The 15,611-nt window shown below is 41.9% G+C and overlaps 6 protein-coding genes across 8 annotated transcripts in view; 5 read left to right on the plus strand and 1 right to left on the minus strand.

The window, feature by feature from the left end:
* Positions 1-1,732: 1,732 nt before the first annotated feature.
* Positions 1,733-4,526, minus strand: LOC6635579 (nucleolar complex protein 4 homolog B). Its single transcript, XM_002058957.4, has 5 exons — positions 4,368-4,526; positions 3,561-4,305; positions 3,127-3,462; positions 2,864-3,063; positions 1,733-1,894 (listed from the first exon to the last, which is right to left on the minus strand). Exons 1-5 carry the CDS (start codon positions 4,524-4,526, stop codon positions 1,778-1,780), a joined length of 1,557 nt encoding a protein of 518 aa, XP_002058993.3. The 3' UTR covers positions 1,733-1,777.
* Positions 4,527-4,617: 91 nt separating this feature from the next.
* LOC6635578 (uncharacterized protein C1orf131) lies at positions 4,618-5,341 on the plus strand. Its single transcript, XM_002058956.4, has 2 exons — positions 4,618-4,708; positions 4,768-5,341. The coding sequence occupies exons 1-2, from the start codon at positions 4,697-4,699 to the stop codon at positions 5,323-5,325; spliced, it is 570 nt and encodes a 189-aa protein (XP_002058992.2). The 5' UTR covers positions 4,618-4,696; the 3' UTR covers positions 5,326-5,341.
* Positions 5,342-5,530: 189 nt separating this feature from the next.
* Positions 5,531-6,024, plus strand: NdufV3 (NADH:ubiquinone oxidoreductase subunit V3). The gene has a single exon (XM_002058955.4). It carries the CDS (start codon positions 5,619-5,621, stop codon positions 5,934-5,936), a length of 318 nt encoding a protein of 105 aa, XP_002058991.1. The 5' UTR covers positions 5,531-5,618; the 3' UTR covers positions 5,937-6,024.
* A 261-nt stretch (positions 6,025-6,285) lies between these two features.
* On the plus strand, positions 6,286-10,793 carry LOC6635576 (serine-rich adhesin for platelets). Of its 3 annotated transcripts, none has more exons than XM_015169098.3 (2): positions 6,286-6,422; positions 7,487-10,793. In XM_015169098.3, the coding sequence occupies exon 2, from the start codon at positions 7,500-7,502 to the stop codon at positions 10,473-10,475; it is 2,976 nt and encodes a 991-aa protein (XP_015024584.1). In that variant the 5' UTR covers positions 6,286-6,422; positions 7,487-7,499; the 3' UTR covers positions 10,476-10,793. The 3 variants fall into 3 exon arrangements, with proteins under 3 accessions (XP_015024584.1, XP_015024585.1, XP_002058990.1); XM_015169099.3 differs by lacking the exon at positions 6,286-6,422 and adding an exon at positions 6,432-6,904; XM_002058954.4 differs by lacking the exon at positions 6,286-6,422 and adding an exon at positions 6,937-7,208.
* Positions 10,794-11,960: 1,167 nt separating this feature from the next.
* On the plus strand, positions 11,961-14,551 carry dsh (Segment polarity protein dishevelled). The gene has a single exon (XM_002058953.4). The coding sequence runs from the start codon at positions 12,401-12,403 to the stop codon at positions 14,210-14,212; it is 1,812 nt and encodes a 603-aa protein (XP_002058989.2). The 5' UTR covers positions 11,961-12,400; the 3' UTR covers positions 14,213-14,551.
* A 725-nt stretch (positions 14,552-15,276) lies between these two features.
* The window catches only part of Pa1 (PTIP associated 1), a 577-nt gene continuing 242 nt past the window's right edge, over positions 15,277-15,611 (plus strand). The window contains exons 1-2 of the mRNA XM_032440024.2: positions 15,277-15,516; positions 15,585-15,611. The exon at positions 15,585-15,611 is cut by the window's right edge and continues 242 nt beyond it. Of these exons, the coding sequence (XP_032295915.1) occupies positions 15,311-15,516; positions 15,585-15,611 (233 nt within the window). The 5' untranslated portion in view covers positions 15,277-15,310. The remainder of the gene's footprint in view (positions 15,517-15,584) is intronic.

Consider the following 15,611-nt stretch of genomic DNA (forward strand, 5'->3'; position numbering starts at 1 on the left):
GCTTCGTTTCTCTCACAGCGATAAATATCGATTTTAAAATGCCGTTCCAAGAGCTAGCGACACCCGATTTGGTATGTGGACTCTTCTTTAGTATACACATATCGGGAATATATCATTTTTTGTGGACAATGCCATCGATTGCCACGCGGAGCTGGGTTACAGCCGCAGGTTGAAGCAGTCGCATAATGGTTTTTACCATCCTCGGCACCGGCGAGCCGCTGGGCATGCGTGGAGAGACAATTGGCATTGGCATCGGGGCCAGTGTGGACAATTCAATGCGGTCCCTTACTCCACCAAAATCTCCTAAGTTGGCTTTAAAATCGTTCAGACCACTGGGCGCAACTTTAACCAGGCCTATGTGGAGCACAACATTGCCGTGATCAATTTGTACTACAAGGAGCAAACATTTCGTGCCATCAAACAGACCGAATTCATCGACATATCGGACTTTTTATGTGTGTAGCAAGACAACGAGTTAAAAATGTACGTTCTTCTCGGCGTGCCGACAGCGAAATACCCTTGCAGGCAGTTCAGCCATAAAATTATTTTTTAAAAATCATATCTCTATTTTGTTTTGGGCGACTGTGCCTTTAAGAGTACTTGATATATATAGCTGACTTATCTTAAAATCAGAATAAGTTTTAGTATAACCATACATTTAAATATATATTTTAGGACCGCAAGCCCAAGTAGAAGCGCATATAGTACGATTTAAACGCCGAACTGGCAAGCTGGTTCGAAGTACGGTTTGTAGACCTATATTCCACAATCACAATCCAAGTTTTTTTTTATTATTTCTTTGCGCGTTATTATAAAAATAATGGCAAAACTGGCATGACATGGTTGAAAAATCCAATTTGGTTTTTGGGTTACTTCTTGAAAAAGTCTCCATCCAAAAATGTGCATTTTAAAGTAAAATTTTTATAAAAAAAAAAAATATGATTCGATATAGATTTCGGTTTGACGTTCGTTTTGGGCATAGTCTGGTTGGGGCTTAAGGTTATTATAAAAGAAAAGGCTCGAAATTGTTTGGCTTAAGCCCCATTTGCATCCTTTTTATACAAAAATCGAAATTACAAATCAATTATCCGCAGAATATTGAGAGCAATGCATATCATATAGCAGTCAGGTATTGTTGAAGGTATATCAAAATAAACTAGTGAAGATCTCAAACAAAATAGCAAAGCTAGTTTAAAACCAATAATTATTTATACTATCTAATTTCTGACCCATAAGCCAAATAGAAAAATCTACAAATGTCGAGTTTCAGCGTTAGAAATGTCCCAACAAAATCAGAATAGCCTCTGCAAGGGTATACTAAACCAAAAACAAAACAAAAAACACACACACACGCACGCAGAGAGAATTGAATTTTCCTCCATTTTCCTTTGCATTCACAGTTAACGTTGGTGGTTTAATGGGCTTGTTTCTGGGCTTCAGCTTTCTCTCGATAGCCGAGTGCGTCTTCTTTGCCCTCATACGGCCGGTCCAGTGACGACCTTAGAGCTGCCCTGGGGTGGGCCAGCGACGCCTCCTAGCAAGCTTCCAGCTGTGGTTCCAATTAAAAGACCAAAAGCGCACGTAAGTACCATGTTGCTGCAGGACCAGTGGCGGCGACACAGGCAGCGGCATCATCTGGGGCATCTTGCGCGCATTTCACCAGGCAATTGTTTCAAAACGGAACCGGTCCAGGAATACAGTCCGTCTTTGAAGTATACACATAACAGGCACATACACTTTTGTTATATTAATTTAATTATATATATTTTGTTATACTCTAAATTATATCCCAGTATTTGGTAACAATATCATTTTGTGGCAGAGCAAAATTTGTTGGCCGCTCGTAGCCCAGCGTAAAGTGATTCACTTCCTTTTTCACCTCATCGTCAAATATCTGGCAAGTTGGACAAAGAGTATAAATTAGTTTCCACAAAAAAATGCTTAAAATTTGAAAAGTTTATAAAAAATATTTACATTTGTTAGCCTATATAAAAAAGGCTGTTCAATTTATGCACTTCATATTTTATAATAATAAAATAAATAGTTGTTATTTTTATGCTTGGTTGTGTTCACTATCATCCATTTGAGTTGGTAAATATATTTTTAATAAATTTAATTAGGCACGAACTCCATTTGAAACATAATATTTTAAAATACCTCAGCATTAGGGATTTGTTTAAAACAATTAGGGTTTGCACTTTCAAAAATGTATCCAAAATTATGAAATAATTCCTTTATATTTCGCTAGCGCCTACAAGCCGGCTTTGCGTGGCCAACATATGTTCATCCAATTTTACACATCACTTTTCCAGCAATTCGCAACAGTGAGATATTTAAATATATAATATTTAAATTATAATTAACATAGATAATTAGTTTAGAGTTGAACCGGCGGTTATCCAAGGGTTTCCATCCATTTTACTCCGGTGGGCTGGAACTTCCAAAATCCTTGCTTGAATTGCTTAAATCTTTTTCCCATATATCACCCCTGTGGAATGGACTTTCACAACAAAAATTTGGCAGACTTCTTGAAAAACATGTTTCAGCTCGTTCGGATGGCCCACAAAAAATTTCATGCAAGCTTTTTCCACCAACTTTTTACAGCTGCAGGCGGAATTTCTTAAAAACTGCATTTAAGCGTGCACACAATAAACAATCGATCGATATAGAAAATAACAAAAATCTTCATTGTGAGAACAGTGCAAACCTAAAGCCATAGAAAGTAAATGCTTTTCCGTACAAAAATACCCATCCTATGAATAAACCTTTAGTTTTGAAAACCTATCTGTGTTCTAAAACACTCAAGGGTAACCAAAATTGAAATGTGGCATAAAAATGAGCTAATGTAAAAATTGTCACTTACGTCACATTCCTTCATTTCCAGCAGCGCAGATAGATCAAATTCAACTACGGGCAAACTTTTGGATACGAAACGTGCAGCATTGGCCACTTCGGGCACCGCGTGCTTCTGCAACAATGACATCTCCCAGAGGGAGCTTTTTAGGGCGCCTGCTTTGACCGGATCCAGTTCCGTTTCATCGTAGGGATCGGATATCTCCACAGCTGCAAATGCAATACAATCTAAATGACATCCTGCACGTTTTAACATATTTTCATATTGTTTACCGCTTGCGGCACCTGTTGCACAAATGAGACGCTGCAAGCCTGTGTGCCGCAGCAGTAGATTGCATATGAAGCGTATCATTATAATAGCATCCTCTGTTGGACTTTTCAGTGCGAGTCTGGCCAAACGTTTAACAAAAGCGGCCACCAGATTTTCCGGCAAGTGCGTTGAGGTTAAAAATATATCGGCCAAATAAAAGAGGCGAGCTTTGTACTTGTTGTAGAACATTCGTGGATAGAACATATTATAGAGCTTCTGATAGACATCTGGATACGTAATATTCTGCTGTTGCATCAGCGTAAAGATTCCTTGGAGAGCAAGCAGGGCAATAGGTCCATCTGCGAAAACATAATCGAAATTTAAATTCAAATAAAGAATACTATCATTAAACATATACGTTGTATGCGTTTGCTTTAGTTTTTTCTAACAATCTTACCAAACTGATGAAGTGAATCCATCAGAAAATCTGTTAACAATATGGGATCCTGTAAATGCGGTAGTATACGTTCCAACAGCACAACAAGCACCTGTCGATGTACCTTCTCATCCACGCCACTACACGATGCAATTATGCCCTTCCAAACCGCATTCAAATGTTTGCGTGTTTGGTTGTATTCAAAGTTCGGTTGTTTGTCAGTGCCTGGCCCAATGTGATACTCCTTGGCATTCAGCACAGTCTTTCCCAAGTCAAGCAAATTGATAATAGCCAAATAGTTGAGTGCCATATTTGGTGAGTCCGCAAAAATGTTTGGTGCCAGTTCCGGCAACAGTTCATATGTCATCTGTAGCACGTCCAGGCAACGGGCATATTTCTGGAATGCCGCCACAGCCGTTGGTGGCGTTGTCTCCGAGTTGACCAGCGTCTCTAGCACACTGCGCAGGCGTTCCCTGGGCCAGGCATTGGAGTAAATATACTTTGATTCGCTTAATATAAGCTGCATGCATACTTTGAGCGCAACACTAGATTCCTCCTTAGAGGCGCTGCCCAATCTAACCAGCAGGAAGGACCACGCTTTGTTATAGAGTGTTTGACATTTGGCATTGGACTGGTTAGCCTTTCCCTTGGACTTTGTCTTTTCCTGTTGCTTTTCGGCGGCCGAAATGCATTTGCGCTTGAGAAGATTCTTAAAGATAACCTCAAGCACGTGCATTACCCCAATGGCATTGCACTCAGGTTCTTCCTGAAATTGGCCATAGATATTTATAGGTATATTGCAAACATATTACTATCTGATTAACATACCAAGAGATAAACAATTTCGCGCAGAACTTTTGTATCGACATTGCTGGAATTTAGGAAGGCATTGGCTTTTTGCTGTAGTTCAGCCGGCACGTTCGTACGTTTGGCAGACACATCCACATCCTCAATATGGGCTGACTTTTTCGCTAATGGTTGTTTCATTGCACTACAGCAATATTGAAATGGTACTATTCACAATTAAATACAGCTAACAAAATTAAATACAGCTATCAAAAATAAAACGTGCAGCGTGCAGTTTAAGAGTTGCCAACTTGTTTTACGATTTATCATCCGTTTGGCCATATTTAGTACATTTCAGTGCTGCTTGGCACATGTGTGCATATGTATGTATATGCGTTTAAATATTCATTTAAAGTTTTTGTAATTTGTGCACAATTTTTAGTTAGCCAACATGAATGCCAGCACAGATTTTAAGCCCGTTTTGACACGCGCCGCGCTTGCATTGAAAAAAACTCAGGATGATTCGGAATTTAAGGCTCTGGTGTTTCAAGAACCGCAAGCTGCACTTCCAAATAATAAACAAGAGAAAACAACAAATGATACTGTGAAAGATGACAAAAGAACAGACGGTGGCAAGCTTAAGAAAGGAGAAGACAACGAATTTGACATAAAAAAAGCACGCCAAGAAGTTCTTAACTTTGCCATTGCCAATCAGCGGACCATCAAAAACAAACGAAAAATGGAAATATTTCAGCTGATCAAACTTGGCGCCAAGCCACCGAAGAAGGCATATAAAAACTACAAGGAATTGAAGGCAGAACGCAAGCGTCTAAAGGACACGCGCGAGGAGCGCAAGAAATTCCATCAATTGGGCAAGAATCAAACTGGTGCGGCCAGTGTCAAGTGCAACAATAAAACTAAACAAAAACGGCGTGCGCCAGTTGCCAATATAGGCCAGCACTATGGCAAAGCGCAGCCCAAATTTAAGAAGCGAAATTAAACTAGCCTAAACTAAATCGTATTTGCATTTCAATGGGTTGGTGGGTAATTGTTTAATGCTATAAACAACATAATACACACGAATCTAGTTAGGCGTATGTATGTATGTGTGCTAGATAAGTGTTGGCTGACTTTTTGGAATAAATGGCAACCCCGTGGCCAGCCTAGGGCTGCCAATCTTTTACAAACCATATGTTCTTGTTGTTTTTTTTATTTTGCACTTGATAATTTGGTCAGTCGTGCGATTACGTGAATTCTGTTTGAAGTTAGATTTGTGTTCGATTTGTCATAAAAATGAACGCAGCCCCACGCGCCGCACTTAACCAGCTACTACGACGAGGCTACAGCCAGTCAAAAAAAGGCGCAGGTGTTCCAAGGCCCCCATCCAGCAGCAGCAAAGTCGGCGAAGCACCTAGTGCAGCTCCCGTTAGCAATGTTACGGGCCTTAGCAGCGCTTGTGTGAAGCCAACATCGACACCAGTTGGTCCTGGAGCCTCGCCAACTAGCGGCTACAAAGTTCCCGAATATTTTTGTTTCAATCGGTTCAGTTTTGCTGAGGCAGAGGTCGAAATGGCCAAATATCGCTGCCCACAGCCATCTGCATTGAAGTAGTAGAATAATGTTAACGTGCGATCAGCCCTAAAAAGAAATGTAATTAATTAAAATACATATATGTATAATAAATGGTAATACGAAAATATATGCACAGGAATAGAACAAAACAATCCACATGATATATGTACATATATGCGTGCATACAGACAAACATACAATATATATCTATATATATATGTATATATACATATAAATATATATACATATACGCATTTGTGTGTATATTGGACATGCTACAAGGGCATGCCCACCTGTTAACCAGAGTTAGCAGCGCGCTACATTTTCGAGCCAGTTAGCAGCCCTATTTTCCTCATATATTTTTGCACTCGCTCTCTCCTCTTTTCACTTCTATTTCTCTTCACAATTTCATGGCGAGTGGCAGTGCTGTGCTGTTCTGGTTAATCGACATCGAAAATATTGAGCGCGGGAAGTGATATTTCCATAGTTTTGCATCCAATTTGTCATTGCAAAAAGCAGATCCAAGTAAAATATAATTTTTTATTGCATATGTGTTATAAATTATTTGTGTTAAACAGCAACAAAAACTAAGATAAAAACAAACTATACGATTTGTTGCAAGGCGCAAGCCACGGGGTAGCAGCTCTGTTTGTGCGTGTATGTGTGGTACAGTTGGGTAGAAAAACATTGCTGGCCTGGCAGCGCCGCACAAATTTATGAGTTCCACAGCAAATGTAAAGGCAAGCAAAGCGAGCAACAGAACTTAACAAAACAAAACAAATTGGTATTATGTTATTGCTGGCTGCTATCACGTAGATCAAGCAAAATAATTCTACTGCAAATCAATGCAAATGAAAATGAATGGCGTTGCCAATTTGCTGATATTATTCACAAACAGGGACGTCTTGTCGAACGCAATCGAACGCAGTGCAGTGAAAGTGTCCGAAACGGAAATCACAAAGTCGTTTATTAAAAGACAGAACCGAAAAATGTAAAACCATTTAAATGTAAGTGCGGGACGAATGTTAAATGCAGACACGCATAATGAAATCATAAAATTGAATATTAAAAAAATCAAACTTATATGCACCACAAACTAAACATACGTACATAGTTATATATTAATATTAGATATATGTATGCGTATGTACATACAACTGGCGCGCAAAAATCAGCGTAGTTGCTAATAGAGCACCAAAAATGACCAAAATGGGCGCCAGAGTTGTCGCGCAATCAGAATAGGGAGGAGCACGTGACGCGTGCTTTTAACACAAAATAAGCACGAGATGTTTAAACACACAAACAAAAATAGTAAATATATTTATTATATACAAAATCAATTTCCGCTACACTTTCATCTACCTTAATATAAATACATTTATATATTATTAAAGCTTAAAAAGAAATAATAGAAAAATGTATGTGTGCATACATGATGAGCTAATTTGAATGCATTCACGCAGCAATTTGACGCTCATCTCTAATTAACACAGCCCGTGTTGCCACTACGCTATGTTTTGGATTTTGTTTTGTTTTTATTTCTGTATTTGCGATTACAAGTAGTTTACACCATTCTTAATCAATTGCAGTGACTACTGAAAGATGCGAGCTGGAAAAAAAACGGAAGCTGAGATAGGAAAGACTCGACCGTGCATTGTATACGTAAAAAATCTAAAGGAATCTGAAGCCACCGACATAATCAACGCGGCAACATCCAGTAAACCAACAAAAAAAGGGCGCATCGCCGCAGCTAAACAACCGACCAGGCGAACACATATAGAAAACGAGTTGGAGCAGGAACGAGATAAACCGCGAGCGACGCGCACCTCTCGACGCGCCACGACCATTGCAAACGTCGAGCTGTTGCCGAAGATCAAACAGACCGCCGTTGTAGGCGCAACTCCAATTGCCACACGCACTCGCAACGCCAAAGGCGAACCAACGACCATACCAAGGGCAGCTGCGAAGACAACAACGAAACAACAGGTCAAGGCGGTGGCAACACCATTGAGCAAGCGGCGCAACACAGCGCTAATATTACCCGTGGCCGGGACGTGCACACCGCTTAGCAAGCGGCGCGACACGACGACCCGAGATATCGTTAGCGAGCCAAACAAAACAAAAATGTACAAACAGTCGAAAATTGCCGCAACGGCAGTGGCAACGCCGCCGCCAACGATTGCGGCTAGCCGCTCGCGTCGCTCCATCAAGCCGAATCCGAAATACGCCAGCGATGACATGGTAACGCCAAAGTATGTGGCTGCCCTGGCCAGCGAAAATACCAACAAACGGTCGGTTAAGCACCTATTCGCCAATGATGATGACGAGGATGAGGATATGCACGATCTGATTGAGGAGGATAACGATGATGAGCTGGCCGATGCGGCATTTAATCCACAGCTGCACAAGTCCGATGACGATGATGACATCAGTGAGCAGGACTTTGAGCTGCAATTGCGACGCGAGAAGGTGCCACCAAAGCGCGGACGTGGACGTCCACCGAAATCGGCCAGTGCAGCAACAGCTTCTAGCAATACCCCATCCCAAGCCGGACGGGGCTCCACTCAAACCGGCCGCGGCGGTGTCACGCATTTGCAGCAGCTGCGTCGCACAATCGCGCCCAATTTGGCGCGATCCCACATGAAAGTGATGGCAACTCCAACGGTGGGCAACAAACGCAAGCTAGAGGATGCCAATGATACGCCAATAGCACGCAAACGTATGGCCACTGAAGCTGGCGGCGTTGCTCGCTCGGCGCCAGCTATCAATGGCAGCACTTCTGTGGCCAAAGCGTCTGCCATTAGTCTGGCCAGCAATCAGGCCAAGCCAAAGGTTGTCGTGGGCAGCACCAGCAGCAGTAGTAACAACAACAACAGTGGCAGTGGCAGTGGCAGTGGGCTGCGTATGATGCAAACAACGGCAGCCAAACCACGGCCAGCATCCAACTTCAAGCTGAGCACGGCTACAGCGACAGCACGGAACGCTGGCGGTGCTGCAGTGCCGCGTACGGGTATTGTGGGCCGTCCGCCCAGCTCGACAAATGCACTCAAAGTGCAAAAGGCAGCAACGGCCGTGAGTGCAGCGGCAGCATCTATGAAATCAACAGAAAATGACGATGTGCCCACGTTCACAATCGTTAACATTGATGACATTATAAATCAAGACGATGTGCTTATTACGCGCTCCTCCAACAGCAATAGCGGCGGCAAAAAATTGTTGACCGCAGCGCGCAGCAACAACAACAGCTCGCGCACAAATCAATCCACGTCCTCCCCCACAGTAGCAATCGGCAGCAGCAGGAACAGCAGCAGCACGTCAGGCAATAATTTAACCGCAAGCTCAACCAACAAGCGGCTCAAAGCAGCAACAGTAACAACAGGAACAGGAACAGCAACAACAACTGCATCAGCAGGAACGACCACCAACAAGCACACGTTGGCGCTCAATCATAACAAACAGACGTCGCTGGTCGTCTCTGTGGGTCAAACGAAACCGCGACCGCGCATTCTGAATGCTGAAATGGGTAAAAAGACGCAGCCAATGATGAAGCCGCTAATGAGCATGGGCAAGGAGCTCTGTCCCATGACCGATGGCGGCGATACCGAGGATGAGGATATATCCAATGAGCTGGCTGAGGATGACATGCACGCATCACCACCTCCAGCAACAACCAATCAGGCGCGCGTGGTGCGACGTGTGCAGACTGCTAAATGGTTACCCAATCGACGCCATGTGCTATCAACGACAACGTCGGTGAATGCCAGCAATAATCAAAGACATCATCAGCAACAGCAGCAGCAGCACCACCACCACCACCAACAACAACAACAACAACTGTCAAGTGGCCCAGATCGTAAGCTAACCAAGCTGCTGGGCGAGAGCAGCGACGATGATGTATTTAAGAAGCCGGCAAGTCCGTCTACATCAACGCCATCACAACGTCGGTACAAGGAGAATGCAACGGATGAGGAGGCAGCCACGGCAACAGCTGAACCCGAAACGGAGGCCAAACAGCCAAAATACTTTCCACCGGAGACAACCACATACTGTCAGGAGGATGGACGCCTTGTCAAGAAGATCACCTGCTATGAGACCTGGCATGTGATTAGCACGCCCAAAGAGCCATCGAGCAAGACACGCCAGCAACGCACCTGCCTCGAATTGCCGCTGGTCAAGCTGGCAAATGTTGCCGCACGCATCAAGGTGCCCTCCACCAAATGGACCAGCAAGGTGACCCTCTATAAGCTGTCGCCGTCGCTTATGCAGCGCCAGACAATGACCATATTTACTGGTGATCTAAAAACCTATAATATACCCGAAGAGGAGCGCCACAAATATCAGCCATCATGCGTGCTCTTTCGGCGCTCCGTGCTCGATCGCAGCAAATGCCGTGTGCCGTTCGATCGTGCCATTATCTTCAAAAACAAATGCTTCTATGCCAACATTGAGGGCAAGCACGTCAATTTGCTGGGCGCACCCGAGGTGGTTAACTCTGTAAAGGATGTCGAGATACTAATAGATATTGTAGACTCGCTGGCCCTATCCAGCGATCTCGTTGAAATGGTCACGTCCAAGTAATAAGCATCAGCTTGGCTGGCTGGGTATGTAGGGATGTAAGGATCCATGGGTACATACTCTTCATAAGTATGTATACAAAGTAGGGCACTTGAGCGAATTGCTTACATACCTACACACAAACACACACACACACACATACACACATAGACACACGCATGCATATATATATTATATGTATATTTTTTTGGATTACCTATAATCTATTTTTTTTTTTTTTATTCGATTTAAATTAGTTGTAATAGTTACTTTAGCGTAATAGTTATTTTAGCTGTTCGTTATATCTACATTAATGTAATAAAAACAAAACAAAAACTAAAAGATTTAAAGGTAAACTTCACTATACCCAATCATGGGTCCAAATCCCCGAACTTTATATACTAAATTATGGCTATTGCAAATTGTTTACAAACTGGATGTGTGGAAAAAAAACGTTGCATGCCGCTCGGACGAAGACTTTTGATGTGAAATCTATAATTTTAAAATAATTTTACATGATATATTATATATGTGTAGGCATAAAGAGAGTTTTGAAAAACAAAAATATCACTTTTTAATTTGCAAACGAAAATAATGTTTAGTTGATTTATACAATAAATAACGTGCACCCGAATGCCTGGTGTAATAATAATAATAATATTAATAATACAAATACAAATAATATATTAATTTTATTTCTATGTAAAGCGAAAAAAACTGTAATCAATAAAAATATTTAATTTTATTTCTATGTAAAGCAATGAAAGGTGTAATCAATAAAATGATTTAATTTTATTATTATGTAAATTGATGTACATGAGTTCTTTTTAAATTCGGTTATAGAATAGATTGCATTTGATAGTAATTTGAATATCAGTTATTAGTAAATACTAACATTTGTTTGTTTATATTGCTTGTGTTAATTTCCTAATTAAAAAAATATGTATAAAAAATATCCCAAGTTCGTTAAATTGTTTGTCATTTCAAACGAATGATTTAGTTCAATTTGCTTTGCGCGGAACAAAAAAAAAATTGAAGGCTGAAAAAGATTTGTTCTTCAAAACGATTTGTTTTGGGAACTTTGCTAATCATTTAAGTAAATGCTCGGCTTGGTAACCTTTGTAATTACCTTAAAAAATTAAAATCGACTAAACTGGGCCAGTGTGTCCACACTTAGAACATATCAAAAATTCAATTGGTTTCTATTTGATATTGATGCATATATATGCCATTACAAATATTTAGCTAAAAAAAGAATATGTACACACTTGTTTCCTTAGCATTGATCCAATCAATCGATAACAATTTATGGTTGAGAAAAGAAATAAATCGATTCGGATATATACAACTTATGGTGTTGCTTCAAAATAGATGTTTCTTATATAATAAAAACGATTGCAAAACACTAATCTGGCCTGTGCATCATTTTTGCTCATTTTAATGCTTATCAATAAATTTGCCCCGATAACTATCGCACAAGTATAATTTGTCTTTTGTGCTTGGCAAGCGTGGCAGCATCCCTGGTTCGATACGTGTATCGATATCAGTCTAGCGCTGTCAATTATTTACCTATATATATATATTTTGTCTCCCCAAAATTATAAATTTAAACGCCCAAAGAGAGTTGTACACAATATTGCAAAGTGTACGAACAAAAAAAAAAACGCATACAAATGCTTGAAAAGCATTGATGAGCTGCAATTAAAGCAGTGGAACGCCATATACAAATGAAGGAGGCGGAGAGCTGCTGCGGCTCCATTGACAACCCAACCCAAAAAGCATAAGCGAGAGGAGTACATACATGTAAAAAGTAAAAAGGAAAGAAAAAATACACCGAAAATTTGTGTGTGTAACGAAAAAGTGTAGACTATAAATATATAACTATAGTTGAGAATACGTATACAATAGAACAATTCGATACAATTTCTAACGAATTTAATTAATCAACAATGGATACAGAGAGACCAAATAGCCAAGAGACAAAAGTCATTTATCATATTGACGATGAGAGCACACCGTATTTGGTTAAAATACTGATACCCTCCGCTCAGGTCACACTCAAAGACTTTAAAATGGTGCTCAATAAACAGAACAACAATTACAAATACTTCTTCAAGTCAATGGACGCCGACTTTGGTGTGGTCAAAGAGGAAATCGCCGACGATGCCACAATACTGCCTTGCTTCAATGGACGCGTCGTCTCCTGGCTGGTCTCGGCCGATGGCACCAACCAGTCCGATAATTGCTCCGAGCTGCCGCCCAGCGAATGCGAGATGCGTGTGCGTAGTCATTTGGCACTGCAGCAACAACAACAACAACAGCAACAACATCAGCAGCAGCAGCAACAACAACAACACCAACAGCAGCAGCAGCAACAACAACAACAGCAGCTACAGCAACAACATAAGCTGGGACCCTTGCAAATGCTGCAACCGCCGCCACTCACATATCAATCGGCCTCGGTGCTGTCCAGCGATCTGGACTCGACGAGCCTCTTTGGCACCGAATCGGAGCTAACACTGGACCGGGATATGACCGACTATAGCAGCGTGCAACGGCTGCAGGTGCGCAAGAAGCCGCAACGTCGCAAAAAGCGTGCGCCCAGCATGTCGCGCACATCCTCATACAGCTCCATAACGGACTCAACAATGTCGCTGAACATTATAACCGTTTCGATTAATATGGAGGCAGTTAATTTTCTGGGCATATCGATTGTCGGTCAGTCGAATCGCGGCGGCGATGGCGGCATTTATGTGGGCAGCATCATGAAGGGCGGCGCTGTCGCCTTGGATGGACGCATCGAGCCGGGTGACATGATATTGCAGGTGAACGATGTTAATTTTGAGAATATGACCAATGACGAGGCGGTGCGTGTATTGCGTGAGGTGGTCCAGAAGCCGGGACCCATTAAATTGGTGGTGGCCAAATGTTGGGATCCAAATCCGAAGGGTTATTTTACCATACCACGCACGGAGCCGGTGCGGCCGATTGATCCTGGCGCATGGGTGGCGCACACACAGGCGCTGACATCGCACGACAGTATTATGGCAGACATACCGGAGCCAATTAAGGAGCGGCTCGATCAAAACAATCTCGAGGAGATTGTTAAGGCCATGACAAAGCCGGACAGCGGCCTCGAGATACGCGATCGCATGTGGCTAAAGATAACCATACCAAATGCGTTCATTGGCGCCGATGCGGTCAATTGGGTGCTGGAGAACGTTGAGGATGTCCAGGATCGGCGCGAGGCACGCCGCATTGTCTCAGCGATGCTGCGCAACAATTACATTAAGCACACGGTCAACAAGCTGACCTTCTCCGAGCAGTGCTACTATGTTGTAAACGAGGAGCGCAATCCCAATATGCGTGCCCAGTTGCATCCGCTGGCGCATGCACTGAGCCATGCCGATACGGAGAGCATTACCAGCGATATTGGACCGCTGCCAAATCCGCCGATCTATATGCCATACTCGGCCACGTACAATCCAAGTCACGGCTATCAGCCGATACAGTACGGCATTGCTGAGCGTCACATCTCGTCCGGTTCGAGCAGCTCCGATGTGCTCACCAGCAAGGATATATCCGCATCGCAAAGCGACATCACCTCTGTCATACATCAGACCAATCAGCTGACCATTGCAGCGCATGGCTCCAACAAATCGTCGGGCTCATCGAATCGCGGCGGCGGCGGCGGCGGAGGAGGCGGTGGCGGTGGCAATACCAACGATCAGGACGTATCCGTATTTAATTACGTATTGTAGAAATTTTTTGCAATGAAATTGTGTGTTTATTATTAATTAATTAATTAATATAATTATTCTTTTTATACATATACGAGTATACAACAAACAAAAGAAAAATACAAACAATATAACATGTATATTTATAAGTTGATCATGCTGATAATTATGCAGATGGATGTAATGGACACAGTGTCTACTAAAATTAGCTCGCATTGCGTTTGTGGCGTTTGTGTGCTCTGCGACCAGATCACACGGCCCGCAAGCTCGACGAGAACGTTGCATGATGGATGAATGTAAGCCAGTTAAAATGAGTATAAGAATGAGAATGATAATTTTGAATAAAGTTCTAAGAATTTAGTAATCAAAAAATAAAATATATAACAAACATTTTGTTGTCAATGTTTCTGTGCAATAACAATGTAAAATATAGGCATAAGTCCAGTTATGTAAGCTTCATATATCCATAGATTTGGGCAGGAACTGGACTTTTGTGGCCCGGCCCGACCCAGAATCGGAGAACTCGTGCCTAAGATTTCGAGTTCCTGTCTGGATTTGAGTCGATAGCGCATATCTTTCCAGCTTGCCAGCGTTTCAATGCGTTTTATTTGTTTTTATGTTTTTAATTGTTAATTACATTTCATTTGATTTGGTACATTGATTTTTCCCAAGTTCAGGAAAGTCGTGATTAGGCGCTTTGCACGGACACGCACGAAAATTCTTCTTCGTTCTCGTGTCACGAAATAAAATGAAATTTACTAAAATAATTTCTTCAATTAGCAGCATTTATTGAGTGCTACGGCTCATGCATTCAAAACTGAAACAAATCATTGAAAATAAAATTCATTATAGCTGGTTATCTTTCAAATATGTAAGTAAAAAGTTAATTCTCTAAGCATATGATTAATTGCTCTTTGATTTTATCACTTGATAAAAGGCCAATAAGCTGACTAACTCAATTAATATTGATTGTAATGATTTTAAATTGTCCGCCGCTCTGATGCTTTGCAACACTGGCCAAGCTGGATCAATCGATAAATTGCAATTTATCGAATCGCCTGATGCATTTCGCACAGAGGAAGAAGAGGAAGCTAAGTTTGCAACGCAAAACAGAAAAACATGGCAGCTGAGGTGGAGACGTCCACAGCCTCTGATAAATTTTCAGCCAATGCTGAGGAATTGGAAAGCTACTATTTAATGCTTGAAGCTGGCAATATACCAGAACTTCAATGGCAATTTCCTGGACGTCGAGCACCCTCTCCAGACGCCAGCGTGGGCGGCAGCAACAAGGAACTGGAAGCTGCCACCGAAACTGTTGAGCAAGAGTAAGGCAATATGCACATATACTATATATACTAGCGCGCATTCGACTCTTCTTCTCTACCCCTTGCAGGCCACAAAAGGCAAACGATTTTGATTT

Source organism: Drosophila virilis, chromosome X (assembly GCF_030788295.1).
Source record: "Drosophila virilis strain 15010-1051.87 chromosome X, Dvir_AGI_RSII-ME, whole genome shotgun sequence".
Classification (NCBI taxonomy): Eukaryota; Metazoa; Arthropoda; class Insecta; order Diptera; family Drosophilidae; genus Drosophila; species Drosophila virilis.

Bases quoted from the DNA above. Each gene is read 5' to 3' on its own strand.
- dsh (XM_002058953.4), top strand. From the start codon at position 12,401: ATGGATACAGAGAGACCAAATAGCCAAGAGACAAAAGTCATTTATCAT.
- NdufV3 (XM_002058955.4), top strand. From the start codon at position 5,619: ATGAACGCAGCCCCACGCGCCGCACTTAACCAGCTACTACGACGAGGC.
- LOC6635579 (XM_002058957.4), bottom strand. From the start codon at position 4,526: ATGAAACAACCATTAGCGAAAAAGTCAGCCCATATTGAGGATGTGGAT. The intron at 4,306-4,367 runs GTATGTTAATCA...GGCCAATTTCAG, and splicing joins GCGAAATTGTTTATCTCTTG to GAAGAACCTGAGTGCAATGC. The intron at 1,895-2,863 runs GTAAGTGACAAT...CCAACTTGCCAG, and splicing joins TGGAAATGAAGGAATGTGAC to ATATTTGACGATGAGGTGAA.
- LOC6635576 (XM_015169098.3), top strand. From the start codon at position 7,500: ATGCGAGCTGGAAAAAAAACGGAAGCTGAGATAGGAAAGACTCGACCG.